Raw genomic sequence first — 15,410 nt, forward strand, 5'->3', positions numbered from 1 at the left:
GAGAGAATCTGCAGAGAATAATGGGAGAAACTCCCCAAATACAAGTGTGCCAAGCTTGTAGCATCATACCCAAGAAGACTCTAAGCTATAATTGCTGCCAAAAGGTGCTCCAACAAAGGGTCTGAATACTTATGTAAATGTGATATTTCAGCTTTTTATTTTGAATAACTTGCAAAATTTCCCCAAAAATGTTTTTGCTTTGTCATTATGGGGTATTGTGTGTAGATTGCTGAGGATTGTTTATTTAATCCATTTTAGAATAAGGCTGAAGCAAAATGTGGCAAAGGTCAAGGGGTCTGAATACTTTCCAAATGCACTGTATAGTAACCCTAGCCTCTAGATCACAGCAAATGCTATGTTTAACAATATATTTTCATATTGAAGTCATGCAATTAGACGTCTTACAATGTGGACTTATCAAGGAAGGGATAGGCTGACATACATTTTGTTATTTTGTTTCTGTAGATTATTTAACAAATTAGGCTACAATGGACTCACATTCGAATTGGAGTTGATGACAACGCAATTCGTAAAATACTGTAAAATACACAACTTGAAGCAACCACATATTTAGCCATGGAGCACTTTCTGATTGGCCAGTGAGGGGGTCAAGCACATCTACAACTTATTTATTCATCCAAACCCAGTGCTTGCACACCGCCAGCATCTGTGCCCATAATTCCGTTTGTGAAAATAGCAAAAATATTTGACACACCCCCAAACCTATGGTGCTACCACCAGCACTTAGATGTACCATTGCATTAAGTTTGTTAAAATGGAGCCCACAGTATCGATATAAAATCGGCACAAATAATATTGCAATATTCTACTGTTAGCTTGGGTGGTGTACTGTATAAACCGTATACCGGGGTATTTGGAAAAAGCCACGGGATGGTTTTTCAATACCGTCCAAAGTTCTTCAATACATTTGAATATTTGTAGCTACTTAAGTTATTACCTTGCAGTCAACTTGTGCAACACCTTAGGAGATAAAGCAGATTGTGTTCTTCATTTCACCGGTCACATTATTTGAAATGATTAAGCTTTACGGTAGATCAACAAAACAGTTGAGCCAGTCACTGTGCTTGTTCGTAAATAGCACAACGGGAGAAAGCGAGCTGCTGAGTCCATAGCGTTCTATGTCTATTGGAGAGTCTCTCTGTGTGGCGTGCATGAGGTGATAAAGTTATACTTGTACGCAATTCACAACTAAATGTTTGCCATCAGATATCTTATAACGGCTTCCTGCCGGAAGACAAAGAGCTCTGGATGAGTTATTTTTTTCCCTGTGCTTCCTACTAGCGTTTTTTTCCCCCTCAGTTCTTCTCCCATCTGCTCCATGTACACATGCTGCTCTTCCTTCAGAAAAAGCATGCATCACAACTTTGTTCATTTTCACAATTTATCTCGTTCACTTTCGCTTGTAGCTATGCTTGTATAACTTTATGAGCTGGATTTGCAATAGGTTTGTCAGTTTTCGCTGTCTATGCGATTTCGTTATTAGTATGTGCTAATTTTGTTAGCATTCCGGTAACGGAGGCCCAATGGGCTTTTATTGTGTTTTTAGTGCCCACTTTAGTGTGCTATGCTGGTAATACCACAAATCTCGGTATGAGAGAAGGACAGTACAACAATATGAAAATCAGGAACTGCCCAAGTCTACCGTATCGATTCCCCCCCCCCCCATAACATATACATTTGCATGTGTTCTGCTAGGCAACTTGAACTCCTATACAACAGCTATTAGAAATGCCAGAGCGAAGGGTTTAGAAATGGCGAGCGAGAGAGAGAACAAGAAAGATGTTACTCACACATCGTTGAACTCCTCTAGGCTGGTAGCGGGCGTAAACACATCCAACAGGCCAATCACCTGACAGAAAGAGGATGGCAAAGGTTAGACAACATTCTAAATACAACAGACACAACTCACATTGCAAACATAACTCATACTACAAAAAAAGCTCACACTACAGACAAAACAATAACAAACACAACATGTGGTCTTCTTCCAACTGCTAAAATCACTCAGGGTGATTGAGGCAATGTGCAGAGTGCACAAACAGAGGAGAATGGTTTATGCATTTGTCTTTGTGCAAAGAAAAGTAGAGACTTCTTAGTGTGAGACTGTGCTACCGCCCGTTGTCCTTGACATGGTCTTTTACTGTGTTTAATAACCATCAGATAAAGGTCGCTTTGACAACCAACAACATCATGTTTCATCAAACAAAGTTTATGGATTTTTGGATGCAGTCATGGCAGGTCGTTCTAAAGCTTTGGAACAGAGCCTAAACCACTGTTCTGCTCAACACAGGACAGACAGTACGCAGTGACAGTCAGGGCTCTGTGACACAGGCTAATGCACTCATAGTTTGTGTGTGTGTGTGTGTGTGTGTCTTGTGTTGCTGTTAACACAGGAGAAAGTGATGACTGAGCTCTTTACAGGAAATCATGCAGAATACAAGAAACAGAAAGAGAGAGCCAGAGGGAGAGAGATTGGCAGAGGGAGAAAACAAGAGGAAGAGAGAACAAGGGAATGAGAGGGAAAAGGAGAGAGAACGAGAGGGAGGGAGAGAGAGGGAGATTGAACGATAGGGAGAGAGAACTAGAGCCAGTGTGACCGAGAGGGAGAGTGAATGAGAGGGAAAGAGGCATAGAGAAAGAAGAGCTAGCATGCAGGCACTGTGTGGGTGGCTAGAGAGGAGTTGAGGAGAGTGGACAGAGGGAGGAAGCAGACATCGGTGCCAGACCCAGTGTGCCCCCCTCTAGAGAAACTGACTGATGTAGGTGGGTGTCATAACACCACGACTCGACACTGTCCACCCGCAGGGCAGAGCCCTCTGCGATTGGTGGACTCTAGCCAAAACAAAAAGTGATTGGCTGAGTCAGGCTTTCCAAAAAACATAGCCTGCAGTGTAACCAGGCAACAGCGGGGAAATTCACTCAGAGAATAAGTGGGTCAAGACTCAAGAGCTGTGATCAAACTGACACATGTATCTACTCTACTGCTTCCTTACCTGCTGCTAAGCGCTAACTGTTACCTGAACTCAAGAGACATTTTAACAACTCAAACCCACACACTCTCTGTGGCAGGTGTATCCTGCTGTTGCCTGCAGTTGAGAGTTACCTAAAGTCACAGAGAGATTACATTTAGATTTTGAAAAGACCTGATGCACAATCACCACTGTCAGCATTGTCAGATTAAGATGAATTTATTGCCATTTGCCACACACAACCACCGTTTGCCACACACAACCACCGTTTGCCACACACAACCACCGTTTGGTGGTATTTGCTTTCGGTGCAGCAGCATGGTAACTCTTAAGTTAGACTCTGGGTCAAACCCTCGATCATCTTCAACTTGACCACGACACACAGCAGTTAACCTAGTGTGTTCAGCTTCACCACCACTGAATCATTCAGTGAAACCCCACACCCCTGAAGGAAGAGATTTGCTGCAGTGTTGTTTACACCACTGGTTTATGCAGCGTTAACTTCCCCTCCACACCACAAGCATAACAGGCATAATATCGGATGTAACCAGTGGTTGTAAGGGTGAAGTGTTGGGTTTGCAGCACCATACCACCGTGAGAGTGAAATCAGTGAGGGGCTTCTTCACTTCCTACAACTTAACTCTCCTATAGTGACTCAATGTTAGAGAGGGGATGTGACCATAGAATTAGAACGACTAGAATATTGTAACATTTCCACTTAAGTCAAGGTACTCTGGTGGGTGGCCAACTGAACTAAATGACGATCGCCCTGTAGCACTCACTTCTGTCATCATGAAGTGCTTTGAGAGGCTAGTTAAAGATCATATCATCTCTACCTTACCCGACACCCACTACAATTTGCTTTCCACCCCAATAGATCCACAGACGATACAAAAGCCATCGCACTGCCCTATACCATCTGGACAAGAGGAATACCTACGTCAGAATGCTGTTCATTGAGTATAGCTCAGCATTTAATATCATAGTACCCTCCAAGCTCATCATTAAGCTCATGGCCCTGGGTCTGAACCTTGCTCTGTGCAACTGGGTCCTGGACTTCCTGACGGGCCTTCCCCAGGTGGTGAAGGTAGGAAACAACCCCTCCACTTCGCTGATCCTCAACACAGGGGCCCCACAAGGGTGCGTTCTCAGCTCCGTCCTGTACTCCCTGTTCACCCATGACTGCGTGGCCACGCACGCCTCCAACTCAATCATCAAGTTTGCAGACGACACAACAGTAGTAGACCTGATTACCAACAATGACGAGACAGCCTACAGGGAGGAAGTGAGGGCCCTGGCAGAGTGGGACCAGGAAAATAACCTCTCTCTCAACGTCAACAAAACTAAGGAGCTGATCATGGACTTCAGGAAACAGCAGAGGGAGAACGCTCCTGTCCACATCGACGGGACCGCAGTAGAGAAGGTGGAAAGCTTCAAGTTCCTCGGCGGACACATCACTAACAATCTGAAATGGTCTACCCACACAGACAATGTGGCGAAGGCGGCGCAACAGTACCTCTTCAACCTCAGGAGGCTGCAGAAATTCAGCTTGGCCCCTATGACCCTCAGAAACTTTTACAGATGCACAATTGAGAGCATCCTGTCGGGCAGTATCACCGCCAGTACAGCAACAGCACTGGCCGCAACCGCAGGGCTCTCCAGAGGGTGGTACGGTCTGCCCAACGCATCACCGGGGACACACTGCCTGCCCTTCAGGTCATCAGCACCCGATGTCACAGGAATGCCAAAAAGATCATCAAGGTCATCAACCACCTGAGGCACGGCCTGTTCACCCCGCTATCATCCAGAAGGCGAGGTCAGTACAGGTGGATCAAAGCTGGGACCGAGAAACAGCTTCTATCTTAAGGCCATAATGTTAAATAGCCATCACTAGCCGGCTACCACCTGGCTACACAACCCTGCACCTTAGAGGCTGTTGCCCTATATACATAGACTTGGAATCACTGGCCACTTTAATAATGGAACACTAGTCACTTTAATAATGTCTACATACATATGAGATAAGTAAAGAAGTATCTACTGTAATCTACTCTACTGTATTTAGTCAATGCCACTCCGACATTGCTCGTCCTAATATTTATATATTTCTTAATTCCATTCGTTTACATTTGTGTATTGTTGTCAATTGTTAGATACTACTGCAATGTTGGAGCTAGGAACACAAGCATTTCGCTACACCCGCAATAACATCTGCTAAATGTGTGTATGTGACAAATACAATTTGACTTGATATTAAATGTTATGGACCAAAGGGCCAGGGGCCTTTTGTCGGTTCAAGTGAATATTGTTCTATGGATGTGACACTGACCTGTTGATCACTCAGAGAGAAGCTCCAGTACACTGTTACAACAGGAGCTGGAGGATCATATAAAACACATACTTCGTCCACTTGACTCCCTTCGCACACACACGTCTACTCCATCTGCTCTTTAGATTAAGCGATAGCAATCAATCGCCTTTCATAACACACAGATACAGTACCACAGTCAGTAACTCTCACTCTGAGGTCAGGTCAGCTTGCCCCAGAGTGGAGACAGATGGCGGCAACACACACACACACACACACCCACCCACACACACACACCAGATTTTTCAGAAAACCCAGTTGGAGGATTATTGAAACTTGAATAAGCAGGGAGGGAATCCTCTGGGCTCAAACTGGGACTCGTGAAAAATCCAGTAACTTTTGCAAAGTTGGACTGATAGATCAGTAAAAGGTCAAGGAAAGGTTAACTCACACGCTCCGGGAGGTGTGTGTGGACGGGGTTAACTCACATTCTCGTGTTTCATGTGTTTGAGGAGTCGTAGTTCTCTGTAGGTCCTCTTAGCGTGGATGATGGACTGGAACGGTCTCGACAGCTTCTTCACCGCAATCTTCAGCCCCGACTTCACGTCATACGACGAGCTGCGCAGTGTCAAAGAGCACACACACACACCAAGAGATACCTTACACCTTGGTAATTCTAACATTCATATCACATGTATAATATTACTGATATAACATGACATTCCTGTTATCACAGTAATGACGTTAGATCAATAATTCAACACTACATTTCTCTTATTTAGATTGTATGCTACTTTCAACCAGAAATTGAAATAAACAATTATTAAATGTAATATTGTGTGAAGTGGTCCTTGGGACCTGGAGAGGCGCTGTACACAAAGGTGTTTTATTAAACATCATGATCGTTGTAGCCTCGGGCATTTTGCAGTGCTCCGTATCAATGCTGTAGCCCTCCCTTCCTGCAGCATGTAACACAGCACAGTTAGGGCGAATCTGAAGCAAGGCAACAGCACACATGTCGTCCCCCACGAATGACGCAGCGCATCATTTGACTTCGATACCGATACCAGGCTTAGTATCACGATACTCGGTACCATCGCGATACCTGAACGTTACCGCAGCAACAAAAAAAGAAGGCGTATTAGCCAAAGTCACAGTCAAAATGGCACTTGATCCAGACAGATCCTTTGAGATCAATATATCATTACATTTGAAATGTTTGATGTCAATTTTTCTGAGACACCCTTGTGTGCATTCATGAATCAATTATACAACCAATTTGACTTTGTTCTAACCAATCTACATAAAAACACAAGTTATAATTTACTTAAAATGGTAAGTCTCTGTTGATAAACTGGGTAAATAAAGATGTAGCCTAAGCCAATTTACAATAGAGGTGAATGCATACTCAATAGGAGTGTGTGCATGCATTGAGGTGTATGGAGCTTGTTTTGGCTGATTTCAGGGGGCTACAGATGAAAAACAAATCTGTTTCCCTTCCATTTGAGACTTATTTTATTGTACTGATCAACAACATTTGCATAGAAGAAGCAATCTCTTATAAAAGTGCACGCTGTCTCAGCCCTAATGATGTCATTCACACACACGGACAGAGAGACGTGACTGATGCAAGGGAGACGAAGTGAATTAATAAAGTTTTGGCAATGACTACGGTTTTTGGTGACGCTCAGCTTTGAAATAAGGATATTTTGCATTATTGTTTGCATTTTATGACAAACAAAGTACTAGGGTAGTGAATTGATGTTAGCTTCAGCTGTGAGCTAGCAAGGAAAGTTATCCTACAAAGCTGGAAGCTACCTGTATTTTCTTGCATTGTAAAGTGTTCTAGTAATGGACATTGTTTTGAGAACAGTAATTAACAGTTGCAACATTTCTACATGCTGTGTCGCATTAGTCGAGTGTGTTAACTTCTGTGCAGCATGAGGGGGGAGCTAACATGTTGCAGCACACACCCCCAGTGAGTGAAGCGGTTCCTCAGGACAGGCTAGAGCTAGCATTGAGTAAGTGTAGCAGGCACGGTGCGCTCACGCTATAAAGGAGACATCAGCTGTGCTGATAGACAGACTTGATCCTCTCAAATCAGTAGATGACGTCAGACACATTTGATAGAATTACTGAAAGTAACAAATTCTAGTACCGAACAGTTTCAAGTGCTGGTATTGAAAAGGTACAAAAGTTTCAGTATACCGTGCAACACTATTCATTCGTGTTTTTTTCTTATGGGAAATATTTTGCCCATGAGGGTCTGTATATACAGTGCCTTCAAAGTATTCACACCCCTTTACTTTTCACATTTTGTTGTGTTACAAAGTCATTTTTTTTGTCAGCGATCTACACAAAATACTTTTAATGTCAAAGTGGAAGAACATTTATATACTTTTTTAAGAATGGGAACAAAAACACTAAAATATCTCATTCACATAAGTATTCACAACACTGAGTCAATACATGCCAGAATCACCTTTGGCAGTGATCAGAGCTGTGCGTCTTTCTGGATAAGGCAAAGAGCTTTGCCCACCTGGGTTTCACAATATTTGCCAAGCTCTGTCAAGTTGGTTGTTTATCATTGCTAAACAGCCATTTTCAAGTCTCTCAATAGATTTTCAACTAGATTTAAGTCCAAACTGTAACTAGGCCACTCAGGAACATTCAATGTCATCTTGGTAAGCAACTCCAGTGTATATTAGGTGTTGTGTTTTAGCTTATTGTCCTATTGAAAGGTGAATTTGTCTCCCAGTGTCTGTTGAAAAGGATTAGACAACCAGGTTTTCCTCTAGGATTTTGCCTTTGCTTAGCTCTACTCCTTTTCTATTTATCCTAAAAAAAACTCCTTAGTCCTTGCCGCTGACAAGCATACCCATAACATGATGCAGCCACCACCATTCTTAAAAATATGAAGAGTGGTACTCAGTGATGTGTTGGATTTGCCCCAAACAAATAGCTTTGTATTTGGTTTTTTTGTTTTGTTTTGTTATATACCACATTTTTTGCAGTACTACTTTAGTGCCTTATTGCAAACAGGATGCATGTTTTGGAACATTCTTATTCTGTACATGCTTCCTTCTTTTCACTCAGTCATTTAGGTTAGTATTGTGGAGTAACTACAAAGTTGTTGATCCATCCTCAGGTTATCACCTATGACAGCCATTAAACTCTGTAACTGTTTTAAAAGACACCATTGGCCTCATGGTGAAACCCTTCAGTGGTGTCCTTCCTCTCCAGCAACTGAGTTAGGAAGGGTGCCTGTATCTTTGTAGTGACTGGGTGTATTGATACACCATCCAAAGTGTAAAACAAATGACAGCACAGTAAAGCTGACTGTTCTTAGTAAACTGATTGAGAGAATTGTGTTTGAAACAAATACAATGGCATTTTTTAAAGAACAAGTTACTTACTGACTTTCAGCATGCATATAGGGAAGGGCACTCAACTTGTACTGCACTGACTTAGATGACTGATGATTGGCTAAAATAAATGGATAATCAGATGATAGTTGGAGCTGTATTGTTAGATTTCAGTGCAGCTTTTGATGCTATTGATCATCACTTATTATTGAAAAAAACACTTGTTATGGCTTTACGTCACCCATCATCACATGGTTGGAGAGTTATTTATCCAATTGAACTCAGAGTATTCTTCAATGGAAGCTTCTCTAACATCAGAAATGTACAGTGCGGTATTCCCCAGGGCAGTTGCTCTTCTCTTCTCTATATATGCTCTACTCTTCTCTATATTTACAAGTTATTTGCCACTTGTCTTACAAGCTAAAATGACTATGTATGCTGATGATTGCACACTACCCATCAGCACTTACAGCCAGTGAGCTCCCTGAGACTCTCAGCAAGGAGTTACAGTCAGTGTTAGAATGGGTAATGAACAATATACTGGCCTTAAATACATCTAAAACCAAAAGCATTATATTTGGTTCAAAGCATTCTCTTAGACCTAAACCTCAACTGGAGTTGTGTATAAAAGGTGTGACCATTGAGCAAGTTGAAGAATCTGAACTCCTAGGAGTAACACTGGCTGTTCAGCTAATATGGTCAAGTCATATTGACAAAGTTGTTGTGAAGATGGGGAGAGGCATGTCTGTTATAAAATTATGTTACGCGTTTTTTTTTTACACAACTGTACTAGTTGTTCAGGCTTTGATCCCAACTTGATTAATGGCGGGTAATATGATCAGGTGCAGCAAAGTAAGAGCTATGAAAGCCGCAGCTGGTTCAAAACAAAGCAGCACGCCTTGCCCTTAACTGCACACACAGAACGAACATCAACAACATGCATGATAGTCTTTCACGGTTGAGGAGAAATTGACTACTTGCCTTCTAGTCTTTTTAAGAAACATTTGTGTGTTGAAAATGCCTAACCAGTTGTATAGTCTATTTGCATACAATTCAGGCATACATACCCCACCAGACCCGCCACTATGGGCTTCTTCACAGTACCAAACCAAAAACAGATTTAATGCGTCACATTATATATAGTCGTGTCAACGTGGAATGCTCTGACACCAGTGGTTACTCAGGCAAACAGCTAGTTTAGCTTTAAAAAACAAATAAAAACATATTGTATCACAGTGCCTCTCCTCTTTCTAAAGACCTAATTTAACTGTACTGTATATAAGAATATGTACAGTACCAGTCAAATGTTTAGACACACCTACTCATTCAAGGGTTTTTCTTTATTTTCTACATTGTAGAATAATAGTGAAGACATCAACACTATGAAATAACACATATGGAATCATGTAGTAACCAGAAAAGTGTTAAATCAAAACCCTTGAATGAGTAGGTGTGTCCAAACTTGACTGGTACTGTATATATGAAGTGTGTAAATATTATTTTTGTTGTCTCTTGGTGTCTTGGTGTCTTCTATATATACACTTTTTAAAATTGTATTATTATTTCATGTATTATTATCTTATGTTGTTCTTGTCTATTACTGTTCTGTACTTTGTAATGTATGTGTACGTTTTATGTGGACCATAAGAAGAGTAGCTGCTGCATGTGCAGTAGTTAATGGGGATCCTGATAAACTACTACGTGTAAAGTTTACCCTAAAGTTTACCAAGGAATAAGGAAGCAAGTTCCTACGAAGTCAGATACGTATAGAAGCTGGTTTCCACTCTGAGAGTAAACTTGTTACCACATCTACATATGGTCTTGTCAATGAAGGCAAACTTTTCCGTGGTCATCTTAGTACCATTGTTTTGTTATGTATTATAAATGCATTTGTGTTTGTGTAAGTTTGGGTTAGCGGCTGGCTCTGAGGGCACTGCATACCATAGCACTCCCCACTGTACCAACACCTAAAGCAAACTGCTCTAATGAGGCCGAGGCAATATCTGTTTACACATTTTTTATAAACTTCATATTTTACTAATTATTAACCGTCTATGAACTACCTTTAATAAAACATTTACAACCCCCCTTTAAATGTCTTAAAGTCTTACCAATATATATTATTAATAACTCTGAACACTCTTTGCATAAACACTCTTAGCATGGAACTCCTGGGTGTTTTCCACATTCTAAGAACCAATTCTAACAACAGAGCAGGAATAGAGTGAGGGCTGTGATGGGAGTGGTTTTCTCAAAAAGGCTTGGAATGACAGATGGGGTAGAATCTAGAATCCCTAACATGGTACTTTACATTCCTTTATCAGGCAGAGTTCACACTGAGGACTGGGAGGGAGGGACAGCCTGGTGGCAGGAACAAATACATACATTAACTCTGACCGACTGGCTGAAAGGTTGGCATACCAGCTTGTCTTTCTTTGCAGTCCTGCTGGGCATATGATAAGATCCATTCGCCGTATCAGGGACCACTTTAACATGATATGTTAGACATTTCTCCAGGCGATGTGAGATCTGATCATCTGAGTAGCTGGACTGCAGAAAATAAAACCTAGAACGCAGCCACTGACTGACTGACTTCCCTGAACAACTGTCTGACTGACTGGCCGGGCAACCGACTGACTGACTGCATAGCGCACTACTTGACCATATGACTCTGGTCAAAAGTAGTGCACTATCTATAGTGCCATTTCAGGCACATATCTAGTCTATTAATACCCCACTACTCTCCCATTATACAGTACTGCACTGCCGCTCTCTCTCTCAACGTTGCTTCTCTCTCAACAATGTCAACGCACTCTCAAAGTATGTTTCACTGCACCGCCCAGGAAGGTACAGTACTTAGGCCTATAGAGTATACTCTGAGAGCACTGAGCAGTGTAGTCCTATGACAACGTTTTAGCTCATGCCTGCCAGCACTATCAGTCTAATTTAGCCTACTGCAGTGTCCCACAATTTACTGCAACTGCACTGTCCAGGAGACCAGAGTGAGACGCAGCGGCTCATCAATATTTGGCTATAATACAGAGACAGAAGTTCAGAGCTTTCAACCGCTGACCCTAACTTAACATTAACCCTTACCGCTACCCTTACCACTAACCCTAAACGCAAATTGAAGTACAAATAGCTCATATATTTTTGCTCACTTTCTGATGATCAGTGGTATAAAGTACTTAAGTAAAAACACTTTAAAGTATTACTTAAGTCGTTTTTTGGGGTAACTTTTACTTTACTACATTCCTAAAGAAAATAAGGTACTTTTTACACGATTTCCCCTGACACCCAAAAGTACACATTACATTTTGAATGGCTAGCAGGAAAGGAAAATTGTTAAAATCATGTACTTATCAAGAGAACAACCCTGGTCATCCCTATTGCCGCTGATCTGGCAGACTCACTAAACACAAATTCTTCAATTGTAAATTATGTCTGAGTGTTGGAGTGTGACCCTTGCTATCCGTAAAAAAAACCTCTAAAACAATGATGCCGTCTGGTTTGCTTAATATAAGGAATTTGAAATTATTTATACTTTTAGACTTTTACTCAAGTAGTATTTTACTGGGTGACTTCCACTTTTACTTGAGTAATATTCTATTAAAAAGGTATCTTTACTTTTACTCATGACAATTGGGTACTTTTTCCACCACTGCTGATGATATTGCCATTGTCACCTTTGTCCTTTCTAGCATGGCCATCTTGTGACAAAAGGATCAATTCATCACTTTCCAACCGAAAGCAAAATGATGCATCAACAGCTGCTACTGTACAAAACAACTTAACAGTGAGACACACACTTAACATGTCCAGAAGAATAACTACTCTCACAGGACAGGAGCGGCTGTGTTATAATTACATTATAATGAAGTCTTCTTCTCAAAGGGACCTTGAGGAGACTACAGCAAGATGAGTCAACCGAAACGGAGCTGAAGATACTAGGCTACCTAATCTCGCAGCGATGACTCAGTGTACACACACACACAATGGGAAAAGATGACATCATTCCAGACTCATCGCCGGCAGGGCAGCAGATGCCTATAGAATAGAACGCTCACTACTCTACTGACTGGGGAGGTGGGGCCGCTTTCTGCCCGGCAACCACGTGACTTTCTATCCGTCACACTGCCTGCTGGCCTGGCTTAGAGTGCGCTACTAGAACATGCAGGAATGTAAAGGGAGCAAGGGGCTATTGGGCACAAGGTGATGTAACTAGAAACTTCCGTACAGTTTCAGTCACTTCCTGATTACATTCAGATGTAAGCATAATGATTTAGCCAAGTTCAAGCAACATCATGTGGGGCAAATCGAATACCCACCCCGTATGCCTAGCCTACATTGTTATCATCATGCATAAAATGTTTTTCATTCAGTAGCCTAATCATGATCATGCATGCCAAAGACGTCACATTATGCCACATTTCGATTCGGAATAGGCACAAGAACCATACACAGTAGGGTTTCTACAACTGACAGATGATGCATTAGCGTTGTTGTTTATGTGCTGTTGGTAGCGTCGGCAAGCCTTCTGTGCGTAACCATTGTCATAGCGCGACGATTCAACCTGCAGTCAGTTGAGGTTCCTTGCTATCTGGGATCCTTGGAACATCCAACTCTGACGTCACCCCACTGAAGTTGAAATGTAAAATGATTAAGGTAAGGGTTATGGTTAGGGATAGAGTTTAGGGTAGGGACAAGCATCGTGTAGGAGTGACACCACCTGTTGGAAGACAATGCTCACTGACAGCACTGGGGCACTGCGTCCCCACTGATAAGTAGGCTTCTGCATAAACATCAATATCAATCTGCACCATAAACACTTCCTCAAAAACAATTTCAATGGTGCCTTTTTGTTTACTTGAGAGGCAGTAGTGAATAGGCGACTGAAGTCTTTCGTCTAGATTGTTAAATTCTCATAAATGAAAAAGCTAGCAAATCTATTTTTGTATACAGGATGTTGTTCACCAGGAAAACCATCCCGGGAGGCACTTTTTTTTCTATCTGCACAAAAACAAAGATAAATCTGATGTTTGAAAGACAGTCAGACCCGAGCCACTCAGAAGAGTGCGTAGCACAGCGATCTGGTTACAGTAACCTAATTTTTACACTGACCGACACTTTGTAGGCAGCTATTGTAAAATGCTGAGAAACAAAGTACCCCTGGCCTGATTTTGTGATTTGAAACATTGCAGATTGCTACACTCTGCAATAGTTAATTAAAAAAACGATTTTATTTGTCACATAACATCTGCTAAACATGTGCATCGCGGGTGTAGCGAAATGCTTGTGTTTCTAGCTCCAACAAGAGTGTGCCAAGCTGTCATCAAGGCAAAGGGTGGCTACTTTGAAGAATCTCAAGTATAAAATATATTTTTGGATTTGTTTAACTCTTTGTTACTACATGACTCCATATGTGTTATTTAATAGTTGATGTCTTCACTATCATTCTACAAATGCAGATTACAGTCAAAATAAAGAAAAACACTTGAATGAGTAGGTGTGTCCAAACTTTTGACTGGTACTGTGCATGTATGCATGCATGCATGTATGTAAACTCAGCAACAAAAAAAAACATCCTCTCCCTGTCAACTGAGTTTAATTTTCACCAAACTTAACATGTGTAAATATTTGTATTTACATAACAAGATTCAACAACTGAGACATAAACTGAACAAGTTCCACAGACATGCAACTAAAAAAAATGGAATAACGTGTCCCAAAATCAAAAGTAACAGTCAGTATCTGGTATGGCCACCAGCTGCATTAACTTCTTGGTGACAGGTGGCAGTATTCAGAAATTCAGATGAATACGTGCCCAAATTAAACTGCCTGCTTCTCGGGCCCAGAAGGTAGGATATGCATATCATTAGTAGATTTGGATAGAAAACACTCTGAAGTTTCTAAAACTGTTTGAATGATGTCTGTGAGTATAACAGAACTCATATGGCAGGCAAAAACCTAAGAAAAAATCCAACCAAGAAGTGACTTGTAGTTTTTCTATTTAATCCCTATTCAAACTACAGTGTCTGTGGGGTCATTTTGCACTTCCTAAGGCTTCCATTGGCTGTCAACAGTCCTTAGAAACTTGTTTCATGCTTCTACTGTTACTGGGCAGAGAATAGGAGCTCAGTCAATCAGTGGACTTCCTGGGACCAGTGAGATGTTTACTGCGCGGCCACGCTGGCGCGCCGCTCCTTCTTTTTCCTCTGTAATGAATACGCTATTGTCCGGTTGGAATATTATCGAAGTTTTATGTTAAAAAGACCCTAAGGATTGATTGTAAACATCGTTTGACGTGACTTTTCGTCTCTGGTTTTGTGCTCGCGCGTTATGACTTTGGATTAGTGATCTGAACGCGCGAACAAAACGGAGGTATTTGAACATAAATATGGAGTTTTTCAAACAAAAAGAACATTTCTTGTGGGAGTCCTGGGAGTGCATTCTGACGAAGATCAGCAAAGGTAAGGGAAGATTTATAATACTAATTCTGAGTTTAGTTGACTCCAGAACTTGGCGGGTAACTGTATAGCTTGCTTTGATGGCTGAGCTCTGTACTCAGTATATTGAAAAATGTGCTTTCGCCGTAAAGCTATTTTAAAATCTGACACGGCGGTTGCATTAAGGAGAAGTGTATCTGGCAGCAGGCAGGTGTGAGTGCATCTGCACGCACAGTGAGGTGAAGACTTTTGGAGGTGTCAAGAACGGCAGCAAAGAAGCCACTTCTCTCCAGGAAAAACA

At 41.6% G+C, this 15,410-nt stretch overlaps 1 protein-coding gene across 1 annotated transcript in view; it reads right to left on the bottom strand.

Annotated features, from left to right (window-relative positions):
- The window catches only part of p38a (mitogen activated protein kinase p38a), a 37,956-nt gene that overhangs the window by 18,988 nt on the left and 3,558 nt on the right, over positions 1–15,410 (bottom strand). The window contains 2 exon segments of the mRNA NM_001123698.1: positions 1,812–1,870; positions 5,787–5,916. Of these exon segments, the coding sequence (NP_001117170.1) occupies positions 1,812–1,870; positions 5,787–5,916 (189 nt within the window).

This window comes from Salmo salar, chromosome ssa22, assembly GCF_905237065.1.
Source record: "Salmo salar chromosome ssa22, Ssal_v3.1, whole genome shotgun sequence".
Lineage (NCBI taxonomy): Eukaryota > Metazoa > Chordata > Actinopteri > Salmoniformes > Salmonidae > Salmo > Salmo salar.